The 13,998-nt window shown below is 44.2% G+C and overlaps 1 protein-coding gene across 1 annotated transcript in view; it reads right to left on the reverse strand.

Annotated features, from left to right (window-relative positions):
- Nucleotides 1–671: 671 nt before the first annotated feature.
- LOC309601801 (DDB1- and CUL4-associated factor 12-like) overlaps nt 672–13,998 on the reverse strand; it is a 28,656-nt gene continuing 15,329 nt past the window's right edge. The window contains exons 6-9 of the mRNA XM_082334932.1: nt 13,525–13,590; nt 12,660–12,822; nt 1,838–2,022; nt 672–1,050 (exon numbers count right to left, since the gene is read on the reverse strand). Of these exons, the coding sequence (XP_082191058.1) occupies nt 892–1,050; nt 1,838–2,022; nt 12,660–12,822; nt 13,525–13,590 (573 nt within the window). The 3' untranslated portion in view covers nt 672–891. The remainder of the gene's footprint in view (nt 1,051–1,837; nt 2,023–12,659; nt 12,823–13,524; nt 13,591–13,998) is intronic.

A 13,998-nucleotide genomic window follows, 5' to 3' on the forward strand; every position in this document is an offset into this window, starting at 1 on the left:
CTTTGCTTTGCTTGTGCGTGCGGCTTTTGCTTTACCTATTAAACTGTCTTTATCTCAACCCATGAGTTTTCTCACTTTTACTCTTCTGATTCTCTCCCCCATCCCACTGTGGGGGAGTGAGTGAGCGGCTGTGTAGTGCATAGTTGCTGGCTGGGGTTAAACCACGACACTGGGACAGGCAGAGAAGGAACAGGAGATCAATTTTTGCTCCTGGCACTGCTGAAAACTACAATTCAAATACAAATGCACTTTTGAGAACTCCTGCACTTCTGCAGTTTGGGCTTGATGGGCAATACCCCTGGGGAATCCATCCCTGGGCTCTAATGAGTGTAGCTTAAAATTACCGTATTCCTCTACGTATAAACAGTGTCATTAGACTTGTACTTTTAAAAAATAAGATCAATCCAGGCCAGGGCCAGGCTCTGCAGATAAAGTAGTAGCTTATCTCTTATAAATATTTTTAATATTTTTTAATTACAAGTAGTCCTCACTCCAGGTAATGTAACTGACACAAAGTACCTGCACACACGCAGCCCCTAGACTTTCACAGAAAGCCCAGGAGCAACCACTCTATAAGAAAGGAATCCTATCTCACAGCAAAGTAGGGGAGGGGGCACATGGCCAAGATAGCCTAAATGTGGGGGAAGAGTCATTTGGAGTAAATACAATAAAAAGGGATTTCAAAACCCCTTCACATAAAGGATCAAGGAGGTTAAAGCAAAAAACTGGTTCAAAAAGATGTACAAAACTGTTGGAGACCAACAGAAAACTCTGCCAAAAAATAACTTGCATTTATATCAGAAATTAATGGTATCACACAATTCTGTTGTTAAAAAAAGGGAAAAAAAAGTGGAAAACTGTGTAAAGATCAGCATTTATAAAGAGTTATCATTAGCTCCAGAGACCAGCATAATTCCCATGAAGTCCTGATGGAAGTGGGCCTCCTGCCACAAAGAGTTTCGTTCCAGATGAGTCATAGCAGTGGGTGTAAACAGCATTTGGGAAGAAACTTATATCAGAAAAATAATTCCTCCAGGTTTCATCATGATTCTGTTAAAGGAAAGTTTAGATTGTTATTGTTGCCAAACAAACCCAAAACCTTATTTCACAAAAGCAGAAGGTAGCTTCCAAAGCCTTAAAAAGGGATCTTTTCTGTTAATACTCCCTGAAGCTTCAGACAGATCAACCTGAAGATACCAGAGTTGTCCTGAAGCTTTTTCTGAGGACGTTTGGGCCAAACATCGGAGGGGGGAAGGTGAAGGATAGGGAAGATATCAGGTTTCATTAGTTTTTAAAGTTATATCACAATGATACAAAAGATAATGGAGAGAAGTTAGACAAAGCCATTAACTGCTTTATGATAACATACAGGAAATTGAACTCAAGTGCCTCCCCTGGCATTACCTCACGAAGCCACAGTTTCTAAAATTGCACACAATTAAATTAAATCTTTCTTACTTTGAGTACCACGTTAGAGTAGCACGTTTTTGAAGGAAGACAATGTATTTTGTGTTTGAGGTTCTGAAAACTAGAAGTTAGATTACATTTGAAAATATAAAGATATAAAATCTAGTTCATTTATGAGTCAGTGCATAAGAAAAGTAGTCAGTATGCCTTACACTCAAGCAACCAACCACTCAATACTCTTTCATAAAGCTTTTGTAGAAAGCAATTCTGCAGCACTTCTTGCTTTTCATGATTACAGTTATCAGTTACATGATCACTGTTTTGCTGGGACGCATTTCATACAATAGCTCCCATTACTACAAAAAGAACCAGTTCTCGAGCCCCACAGTGCTCCTGTGTAAAGGGTCGCATACAGCTACAAGCTACTCACCAGCCAGCCTTTCCCAGTAGTCAACTTCAAAATTTCACTTCCTCTTAATTTCTGCTTCTGTCCATAGCAGGCACGTGGGAGCTTTTCATCCAGGAACCTCTGGGCTCTGATGTCGTAAAACAATAAGGAACCTTGCCCCGTTCCCACTGTGATGATGTGCTCGTAGAAGCTCACCGATCGAATACCTGTCAAACAGAGAAGGGACATACAATGCAGTAAGGAAGATGGATGCTTTGGCTCTGCAGTGCTGCTGCTTCATGTCTAATATTTTATTTCAGAGGAACTACCTACTAGTATTCTCGACAACACATAAGTTTCCCCACTGCTATGGAGCAGTGCGGATAAATCCCATTGATGCTATTGAAACAGCAGCTTCAATTACATATTATTCTGAGCACACCATGAGCGAGTACATGGCAGCAAACAGAGGAAAGAATATCACACTGGTTTCCTCCATGAGCTCACACCCTATCTAGCTACCTGCCAAGCTGCGATAAGTGACCATGTGAGAAAAATTACTGTCCCAGCTGCCACCAAGTGCATTTTGCTGATCAACAGGCTAGCTGTAAGAAAGTATAACCATAATAATCACTAGTCACTTTGCTGCTAAGATAGATCAGGCTCTTGAATAATTTCGAAGCTATCTCCAATCAAATATTCTCATACAAGCACACCTTACTCTTTGTAGCTGGCACTTTTAGCGCTTCACCCAGCAATGAAAACAGACTAGGAATCCTACAACCTAAACAACACCATGTTACACCAGCACGTGGGAAGCTACAGCAAGTATCCAGTCCAAACAAAACATTCTAGCACAATTCAGTTATGCCATTAGATTGAGTAAAAGAAGTGCATTTTGTTTTCACAAAAATCTAAATCTGAAGCCTCAGCTAAACAAGGATCCTTTGGAAACAGTCTTGGGAAGATTCTGTATGTAGGAATTTGCAATTTGCAAAATGTCCTGTCATCTCATCTCTATTTATTGTGCAAAAAGTTTGTTCTGTGTAAGCACTCTACCCCAAGCAACTCTTCTATGCAGATTAAACCCTGCCACATCTATGCTTTTCCCTCCTGCACAACATGATGCCAGGTTATAAACTCTAGGGTTTTTTAAGCCCTCTTTAAAGTACCACTGAATTACAGCCTAAACAAGCATTCAAACAGGAGGGGAAAAGAAGTAAGTTATGCCAGCTGCATCCACGTGCCAACTGCTGTCACCATACCAAGTGGGACTGAACATCACAAAACTTGTAAAATACTGGAATACACCCAGCAGGACACGTGACAGCAGACATCCGAGAGGTGTGGATGCAGCCAGGGAGTTTCCCCTTTGTACAGAGTCCTAAATAGAAACACATCCTCATCCTTCTGCCTCCACAACCTGCTGTTACATCCACAGCCACCAGCATCTGCGACACACAGTTAGAACAAGCAAGGCCACATTGTTGTGCTCCGGATGTGAGGTGAAGTCTTGGCTGCAGGCTTAATAGGTGGGAAACCACTGTGCAAGTCTCACACCTGCTGAATTAGATTTACCAGATCCGTATAAGAATCTCCACTTTAATTCAGAGAATTACAAATGCATCTGAACAAGTTGGAGACATCTCCCCCCACCCCCCATTACAAGGGCCTGGCTCTGGCAAATACATGCAGAAAGCTTTTAGCCCTCTGCAATCAGCAAGAGCAGTCACTTGGATAAGAGGAGAAAGGCACAAGAGGGGACCTCCTCTTATTTTTGCTCCAAAAGTGCTCTTGACAAGCAACCCAGCAGAACACTTATTTAACAGAAACAGGTGATGGAGTATAAAAGCAGATGGCATATACTTTTCAATGCAATTTATTAATAAAAAGTTATAAAATGCAGAACGACTGTGGATCTTTCTCTAATAAAAAAAATTAACCAAAGGAATCTGTGATGTACCCACTACTAAGAGGATGTTTAGAACAGGCTTTCAAGAAAAGCACTTCAAATTGGCTCCTAAGGGGCTGAAGTACCTCAGATTAATCATTCCCATCAAACTAAAAGCACAACCTGTGCCTAGAACTGATCACGGTAAGCTCTCCAACATACCCAGCACTCTACCACCTGTGCGACCTGGACTATTTGGGTCAGCAAATTGAGTCTCACTCCTGAGAGGCAGGGAGGCTCTACAAATCCCAGGAGGAAATGAAGACACATATCCTACACAAGGAGTAGACACAGAGTCCGTGCTGCGCAAGCTCCGTCTGCTACATTAACATCACTGCCTTCAGGATACAAAGTCAAGGGCACATGACATAGCACTGCATGCCAGCCGAGCAGAAAGCAGTTGCTCTTGCAGATCAAGAAGTAGAGTCCAGGGCCTGCGCTTCCCTGTACAGCTGCTAAGAAAAGCAACACTTACAAGATGCACTAAAAAGCATTAGCTACCTTCTCATGTAGAGCAAACAGGGTTACACTGGGTAAAAACCAGCCCCAGTTCCAGTCTTACTAAGCAACAACCTTTCTCTGACCTGCTTTTGTATACAACACTAATGATCTGAAGTTAACATGGACTTACCACATTCAGCAGGTGCATTTGGAAGCTGAAAGCACATTCAGGTAACACATCAAAGTACTTAAAAGTCAACCCAGATTTTAGTCTACAAATCAATAAACAGCCTACTTTCTAGAGGTGCTGTACCACTCCAAGTCCCAGTGAGATCAATAGAAAGTTGAAAAACAATAATCTTGGGAATTAATATTAAGTGCCTCCACCACCATGCCAAAAAAAAAATCTGCCTACTATGCAGAACAGAAAACAGCATTGAACAAAGGCTTTCTCCAGACATGAACTGGAGATGCCCCAGAGATACTACCTACACATAGATCATCCCCCCAGCAGGGACGATCACATACTCAAGGCAGAAGCTTTCAGCCACCAGCCACCACTGGACACCACACTCTAGTTTCTTGGTATTTCTTCCCTATGGTACTGAAGGGTGATGTCCTGGTTTCAGCTGGGATAGTGTTGATTTTTCTTCCTAGTAGCTGGTATACTGCTGTGTTTTGGATTTAGTATGAGGATAATGTTGATAACACACTGATGTTTTAGTTGTTGCTGAGTAGTGCTTACACTGGTCAAGGACTTTTCAGCTTCCCATGCTCTGCCAGGTGCACAAGAAGCTGGGAGGGAGCATAGCCAAGACAGCTGACCCAGACTGGCCAAAGGGCTATTCCATACCATATGACATCATGCTCAGTATATAAACTGAGGGGAGTTGGCCGGGGGGCAGCGATCGCTGCTCGGGGACGTGCTGGGCATTGATCGGCAGGTGGTGAGCAATTGTATCGTGTATCACTTGCTTTGTATATTATTATTATATTATATTATTATTATTACTACTACTACTATTACTACTATTCTATTTCATTTTACTTCAGTTATTAAACTGTTCTTATCTCAACCCATGAGTTTTCTGACTTTCACCCTTCCAATTCTCTCCCCCACCCCACTGGGGTGGGGGGAGTGAGCGAGCGGCTGTGTGGTGCTTAGTTGCTGGCTGGGGTTAAACCATGACAGTCCTTTTTAGCACCCAATGTGGAGCTCGAAGGGTTTGAGATAATAACAGATTAACCAGAGTGTATTAAGGAATTTGTATCTGTTAACAGTTGCTGGTCATAATATTGATTCATCTGCTCTCAGTATTAGTCTACCTGATCTGCACCATGCTCTTGTTTTTGCTGTACATGTTAAAGACTGGTGTTGGGTTTTGCAGCTTGCTGTGCTCTGCAGTGATTAGTGAGGTTTTTGCCTGGGAGATTTGTTATTAAAACACTGACCTTGAGCATTATCTGGTATTTGGGTTCTGTAGTGAAGCCATTACTGCACTTTGGGTACCACCTCATGGAGACAATTAGCAATTATACCTCTTCCTCTGAGAGGGTTTTTATGGAGGAAATACAGAATGGCACCTTCGCTGCCTTCTTCTATGATGTTTCCTCCTTCATTACAACAACTTTTCAGTATCTTGAACATCCCTGGGTAGTTAAGATATATCTAATGGCAGTTCTTGGGAATATTGTTTCGGTTTTGTCTAAGGTTAATAAGCAGTTTCAGAATACCATCCAGAGATCTGCTCCAAGGCTGGATAGTTATGAGGGGCAGGGTGTGTGGGAGAGCATGGGCAAGTACCTAGGACAGTGGGCCCCTCCAGTGTTTTGGAACTTCACCCCTGAACAAGTGCAGAATCCTGAAAAACTAGTAAAGTATTTGGAAAAAGTATGTTGTCACCCTGGCAATTCTAGGGAGACACAAATCACTGCAACATGCTGGGGCCTGGCCCGTGCCTACCGAGCCCTATTCAACACTATTCAGAACCCGCGAGGGGAAGAGAAGGTCTCTGGATCTGACGACAAAATGACAGCCCCCGCAGCTGCGCCAGCCCCTGCGCCAGCCCCTGTGACAGGCACTGCGGCTGTGCCAACCCTCGCAACAGGCACTGTGGCTGCGCCAGCCCCCACGACAGGCACTGCGGCGGATCCAGAGAACCAACCCATGCCAGTATCAGTTGCCCCTACACAAAAGAAAAAATACACAAGAAAATCAACTTGTTTAGTAAGGGCTGATGATGAACTAGGGCCGATGATGAGCTAGGGCCATCAAGAGAGCAGGAGGAAGAGGCAGAACCCATAAATGAGATGGTAAACACCCGATCCCTATCCCTGAGTAAGCTGCGAGATATGCGAAAAGATTTCAGTCGTCGTCCAGGTGAGCACATCATCACTTGGCTGCTCTGATGCTGGGATAACAGGGCCAGTAGCCTGGAATTAGAGGGTAGGGAAGCCAAGCAGCTGGGATCCCTTTCTAGGGAAGGGGGCATTGACAAAGTGATTGGAAAAGGGGTAAAAGCCCTCAGCCTTTGGAAGCGACTCCTGTCAGGCGTGAAGGAAAGGTATCCCTTCAAGGAAGATGTTATATGTCAGCCAGGCAAGTGGACCACCATGGAGAGAGGTATCCAGTACCTGAGGGAATTAGCCATGCTGGAAGTGATTTATAATGACCTGGACAACGAGCAGTTACCCAAAGATCCAGATGAAGTCCAGTGCACACGATCCATGTGGCGGAAGTTTGTACGGAGCACACCATCATCGCACGCAAATTCATTGGCAATAATGACCTGGAAAGATGAAGAGGGACCAACGGTGGATGAAATGGCTGGCCAACTCTGACAATATGAAGAAAGTCTCTCTTCCTCCCTACGGGCCTGTGTCTCGGCTGTGGAGAAACTGTCCCAGAAGGTCCAGCAACTCAAAGAGGATATATCCTACTCCTCACCTGTACAGACCAGTATCATCTCAGCCATTAGGAGTAAGCGTCCCTCTGCTCAAGAGAGAAGATATAGTGGATACACACCACGGGCCACCCTGTGGTTTTATCTGCGTGACCACGGAGAGGACATGAGGAAGTGGGATGGAAAATCTACCTCGACCCTAGAGGCACGGGTACGTGAGTTGCAAGGAAAAACAACTACAAAAGGGGGTTCTCCCAGGAAAATTGCTGCTCCAGTTTCCAGTGGGCAGCTCCCCAGACAGAGTAGGAGGGCTGATATTGCTTCCGATCTTAATAAAGGGACTTTTGATTCGCATTTACAAGAAGTGAGTAACGAATGCTACGACTAGGACTAGAGGGGCCCTGCCTCCAGCCAGGTGGAGGAAAGGGACAACCGGGTATACCGGACTGTGTGGATTCAATGGCCTGGCACATCAGCCCCACAGGAATATAAGGCTTTAGTAGACACCGGTGCACAGTGTACCTTAATGCCATCAAGCTATACAGGGGCAGAACCCATCTGTATTTCTGGAGTGACAGGGGGATCCCAACAGCTGACTGTATTGGAGGCTGAAGTAAGCTTAACCGGGAAGAAGTGGCAGAAGCACCCCATTGTGACTGGCCCAGAGGCTCTGTGCATCCTTGGCATAGACTACCTCAGGAGAGGGTATTTCAAGGACCCAAAAGGGTACCAGTGGGCTTTTGGTACAGCTGCCTTGCAGATGGAGGAAATGAAACAGATGTCTACCCTGCCTGGTCTCTCAAAGGACCCTTCTGTTGTGGGGTTGCTGAAGGTCAAAGAACAACAGGTACCAATTGCTACCACAACAGTGCACCGGCGACAACATCGCACCAACAGAGACTCCCTGATTCCCATCCATAAATTGATTTGTCGACTGGAGAGCCAAGGAGTGATCAGCAAGACTCGCTCACCTTTTAACAGTCCCATATGACCAGTGCGAAAGTCTAATGGAGAGTGGAGACTAACAGTAGACTCTCGGGGCCTGAACCAAGTCACACTGCCGCTGAGCGCTGCCGTGCCGGACATGCTAGAACTTCAATATGAATTGGAGTCAAAGGCAGCCAAGTGATATGCCACCATTGACATCACTAATGCGTTTTTCTCTATCCCTTTGGCAGCAGAGTGCAGGCCACAGTTTGCTTTCACTTGGAGGGGGGTCCAGTACACCTGGAATCGACTGCCCCAGGGGTGGAAACACAGCCCCACCATTTGCCATGGACTGATCCAGACTGCACTGGAACAGGGTGGGGCTCCAGAACACCTGCAGTACATTGATGACATCATTGTGTGGGGCAACACAGCAGAGGAAGTTTTTGAGAAAGGGAAGAAAATAGTCCAACTCCTTCTGGAGGCCGGTTTGCCATAAAACAAAGTAAGGTCAAGGGACCTGCACAGGAGATCCAGTTTTTAGGAATGAAATGGCAAGATGGATGTCGTCAGATCCCAATGGATGTGATCAACAAAATAACAGCCATGTCCTCACCAACCAGCAAAAAGGAAACACAAGCTTTCTTGGGCATTGCGGGTTTTTGGAGAAGGCATATTCCAAATTACAGTCTCATCGTAAGCCCTCTCTATCAAGTGACCCAGAAGAAGAATGATTTCAAATGGGGCCCTGAGCAACGACAAGCCTTTGAACAAATTAAATGGGAGACAGTTCATGCAGTAGCCCTTGGGCCAGTCCGTGCAGGGCAAGATGTAAAAAATGTACTCTACACCGCAGCCGGGGAGAACGGCCCTACCTGGAGCCTCTGGCAGAAAGCACCAGGGGAGACTCGAGGTCGACCCCTAGGGTCTTGGAGTCGGGGATACAGAGGATCCGAGGCCCGCTATACTCCAACGGAAAAAGAGATATTGGCAGCATATGAAGGGGTTCGAGCCGCTTCAGAAGTGGTTGGTACTGAAGCACAGCTCCTCCTGGCACCCCGACTGCCGGTGCTGGGCTGGATGTTCAAAGGGAGGGTCCCCTCTACACATCATGCAACTGATGCTACGTGGAATAAGTGGGTTGCACTGATCATGCAACAGGCTTGAATGGGGAACCCCAATCGCCCTGGAATTCTGGAAGTGATGATGGACTGGCCAGAAGGCAAAGATTTCAGAATATCGCCAGAGGAGGAGGTGATGCGTGCTGAAGAGGCCCCACTGTATAATAAACTGCCAGAAAATGAGAAGCAATATGCCCTGTTCACTGATGGGTCCTGTTGTCTTGTGGGGAAGCATCAGAGGTGGAAAGCTGCTGTATGGAATCCTGTACGACAAGTCGCAGAAACTGCTGAAGGAGAAGGGGAATCGAGTCAGTTTGCAGAGGTGAAAGCCATCCAGCTGGCTTTAGATATTGCTGACCGAGAAAAGTGGCCAATGCTCTATCTCTATACTGACTCATGGATGGTGGCAAATGCCCTGTGGGGGTGGTTGCAGCAATGGAAGCAGAGCAACTGGCAGCGCAGAGGCAAACCCATCTGGGCTGCCGCATTGTGGCAAGATATTGCTGCCCGGGTAGAGAACCTGGTTGAAAAAGTACATCATGTAGATGCTCACATACCCAAGAGTCGGGCCACTGAAGAACATCAAAACAATCAGCAGGTGGATCAGGCTGCTAAGATTGAAGTGGCTCAGGTGGATCTGGACTGGCAACATAAGGGTGAATTATTCCTAGCTCTGTGGGCCCATGACACCTCAGGCCATCAAGGAAGAGATGCAACATAGAGATGGGCTCGTGATCGAGGGGTGGCCTTGACCATGGACACTATTGCACAGGTTATCCATGAATGTGAAACATGCACTGCAATCAAGCAAGCCAAGTGGTTAAAGCCTCTCTGGTATGGAGGACGATGGCTGAAATATCAATATGGGGAGGCCTGGCAGATTGATTATATCACACTCCCACAAACCCGCCATGTGCTTACAATGGTGGAAGCAACCACCGGATGGCTGGAAACATATCCTGTGCCCCATGCCAGCACCCAGAACGCTATCCTGGGTCTTGAAAAGCAAGTCCTATGGCGACATGGCACCCCAGAAAGAATTGAGTCAGACAACGGGACTCATTTCCAAAACAACCTCATAGACACCTGGGCCAAAGAGCATGGCATTGAGTGGGTATATCACATTCCCTGTCATGCACCAGCCTCCAGGAAAATCGAACGATACAATGGACTGTTAAAGACTACACTGAGAGCAATCGGTGGTGGGACATTCAAGCATTGGGATACACATCTAGCAAAGGGCACCTGGTTAGTCAACCAGTCAAGACTTTTATGTACTGTAGAGGGGGATAAAGTCCCTGTAGTGCACCTAAAAAATATGACGGGGAAGACAGTCTGGGTTACTCCTGCCTCAGGCAGAGGTAAACCCATTCGTGGGATTGCTTTTGCTCAAGGACCTGGGTGCACTTGGTGGGTGATACGGGAGGATGGGGAAGTCCGATGTGTACCTCAAGGGGATTTGATTTTGGGAGAAAATAGCTAATGAACTGAATTGTATAATGTTAGTTGCTATATAATACTGGATGTCATCACTTCAATGATTACTATGTGCCATATCAACAGTATACAGTAAGAATCACACAAATTAATGAAGAATGAACTTTGAGGAAACCAAGCAAAGTGCAGTGGTGATGGAACCAAAACTGACTTCAGCAGGCAACAATCCAACACCACACACCATCTCTCCTGCCCTGAAAGACTGTTATGACAGATGAAGCCCAAAGTCATGGACTAAATGAACTCAATGAATGTTTTAGAGGGATAGCCTATAGACTAAGGAAATTATATCTATGTGTGTGTGTATATCTATATCTATATCTATCTCAAAAGACTGGAAAAGTGGTGGTGATTAATTGGAATGCATTGGAAAGTGTAAGACCTGGGCATGATGTATATGGTATGGAATAAGGGGTGGATACTGTCCTGGTTTCAGCTGGGATAGCGTTGATTTTTCTTCCTAGTAGCTGGTATAGTGCTGTGTTTTGGATTTAGTATGAGAATAGTGTTGATAACACACTGATGTTTTGGTTGTTGCTGAGTAGTGCTTACACTGGTCAAGGACTTTTCAGCTTCCCATGCTCTGCCAGGTGCACAAGAAGCTGGGAGGGGGCACAGCCAGGACAGCTGACCCAGACTGGCCAAAGGGCTATTCCATACCATATGACATCATGCTCAGTATATAAACTGGGGGGAGTTGGCTGGGGGGCAGCGATCGCTGCTCGGGGACGTGCTTGGCATTGGTCGGCGGGTGGTGAGCAATTGTATAATGTATCACTTGCTTTGTATATTATTATTATATTATATTATTATTACTACTACTACTACTACTATTCTATTTAATTTTACTTCAGTTATTAAACTGTTCTTATCTCAACCCATGAGTTTTCTGACTTTTACCCTTCCAATTCTCTCCCCCATCCCACTGGGGTGGGGGGAGTGAGCGAGCGGCTGTGTGGTGCTTAGTTGCTGGCTGGGGTTAAACCACAACAGGTGACAGAATCAAGGACCTCCACAGAGCCCTCACTGACAGCGGGTCAGGACAAGGGCTGTTGCTGGTGAGACATTCAGGTGACAACATGAGCTGGTGAAGCACCTTTTCTCATATTACAGAAACTTACCCCATATCTGAAAGAAGCAGACCCTGACATTTATCTAGACAGCACCGTTCAAACTACAGTAACCACATAAAACAAACTTTCCTAATCCTTGCCTACATGCATTCTCTTTTGATAACTTGCCCAATGAAGAGATGATGCCTACAGCCAAGCTAAATAAGGAGTGCAACTTATTAGTCTGGGATTAATATGGTTTAAAATGGGCATCACAGCACAGTGCCTTCTCATGCTTGAAAATAAAGGGTATAGGAAGAAGCTTATGGGACCACGCACCCTGCAAGCCCTCATGCTTGGACCTGGTGTAAGGTTCAATTTGACATATTGCATCCACATCAGAAAAGGAAAACAGCACTCAAATCTGCAATTATTTTTTTTTTTAAGAGTGAGCTTTTGTATATTTAAAACAAATAAATACACATTGAAAATTAAAAGAGTCTCACTCATGGCTTTAAAGTGACAAAGCAAGCATTCACTCACAGCACAGACTCCCAATATGATAGCACAGAGCAGACAACATGCTTTTTTTCCATTCCCAGAGAACGTATTAATAGCAGTATGAAGACTGGATTTGTTTTGAGATTAAGTAAAACAGAATAAGACACAGTAAAAAATAAGTAGAAGTAAAATGCAGACTTTTAAAAGTTCAGTAATATTTGGATGGTGTACAATGTAGTTGATTGTAAAAGCATTAATGTTGTCTATCATTAGATTTCAGAGTTGCCTTTAAGTTTGGTTTGTTGGTTGCTCAAGGAATACCATCATAAAAGCAAAACCTACATATACTATTAATGATTTAGTCTATCACATGAAAAACCCTTCCTATTTATTAAAAGCCTATCTTACTGCAGTCTTAATAGCTACTTCTGCAAGCAAACCATTTGAAGCACCCTTTGACAAGTTTCTTACCACTGCCTCGTTCTTTGGAACAGACGGATTTAACATTGTGGGAAGGCTGCCTGGGATCCAGAAAGGAGACATGTGCCTGTGATCCTACTGCATACACTGACCACTCCTGACCATAAGCCAAACACACATTCTCCCTGCAGTATGGCAACTTTGTGGAAAGTAACTGGAAACAGAAGAAATAAAAATCAACCCGTTATGAGAAAAGAGCAAGATGTTAACAGAACAATTCTGTAAGCTATGTTCAAGGAAGTTGCAGTGAAAAAAACAAAATGCAGCTAAAAAATAAGTTCACCAGAAAAACAGAACTTTAAGAGAAAAGCAACAACCTGACGCAGAGAAAAAAACATGAAGGAGATGGGATCCGAACCAAACTGAGATTTATAAATGCTGAAGCTAAGTATTATGCAAAGAACAATGAACATCTTGGCAAATCATTTTAAATCTTTCTAAGCTGCTGTTATTTCTTCAGCAGGTGGACACAGACATCAGCTCTCAGCTGAAAAAGCTTACCTCATACACTAGCATAGATATGTCTGGGTTTGATCTGCAATTACACTTAAATAAGTGCAACTTCCTTTATGAACACTGCTAATCAAGTATCCATCATACTCTATGGAACAGTTCACTTAAGCTCACCAAGAACTGGCAGAAAGTTAAGAGCACTTCCCACCCTCCAAAATAAGGGGAGTGGGGAGTTTCTCTCCTCAAGTTCTAATTTTTAGGACATTTCATTTTACATAAAGCTTTTAAGTGTTTTACAAATGCTGCTGCTCTTTCTTCAAGCAATTAAAGGAGGTGAAGAATAGTGAACAGCCTTAACTGCTAGGCAATTTTTGAAATTTAACACCAACAAACAGAAAAGCACCTTTGATAGTGTGTGCTCTGCTTTCCAAAGATGAAAATATCCATCTAGGGAAACAGCTCCCAGCTCCTATAAAAAAAAAAAAAGTAAGAGAGTTAGTTTCTGTATTATAGCTGTCCTTACAAACTCACACTCTCTACTAGGCAGGCTGCATACTCCAGACTGAAGTAATCCATAATCCTGTACATGCTTATCAAGATAAATTTTCATTTTATACTGATCTTGATAGAACGCAATACAGCACAAAGGTGCCAGGTAGAATAAGAATTAATAAAACAGTAAATAACAAAAAATAACTTTCAAAAGTATAAATCTCGTCAGACAATTAAATAATGAATTATTAGACAGTACAAGCTAGAGCTGGCAATTCTCTTCAGCAGCTCCCACATTGATTCTGACCCTGAAGCAAACATTTCTTTCCAGGCACTACTCTACTGAAAAAACTACACGAAGTCTCCACCACAGAGAAGTAATTAA

The sequence above is a fragment of the Platalea leucorodia genome (assembly GCF_965183815.1).
Source record: "Platalea leucorodia genome assembly, chromosome: W".
NCBI classification, from domain to species: Eukaryota; Metazoa; Chordata; class Aves; order Pelecaniformes; family Threskiornithidae; genus Platalea; species Platalea leucorodia.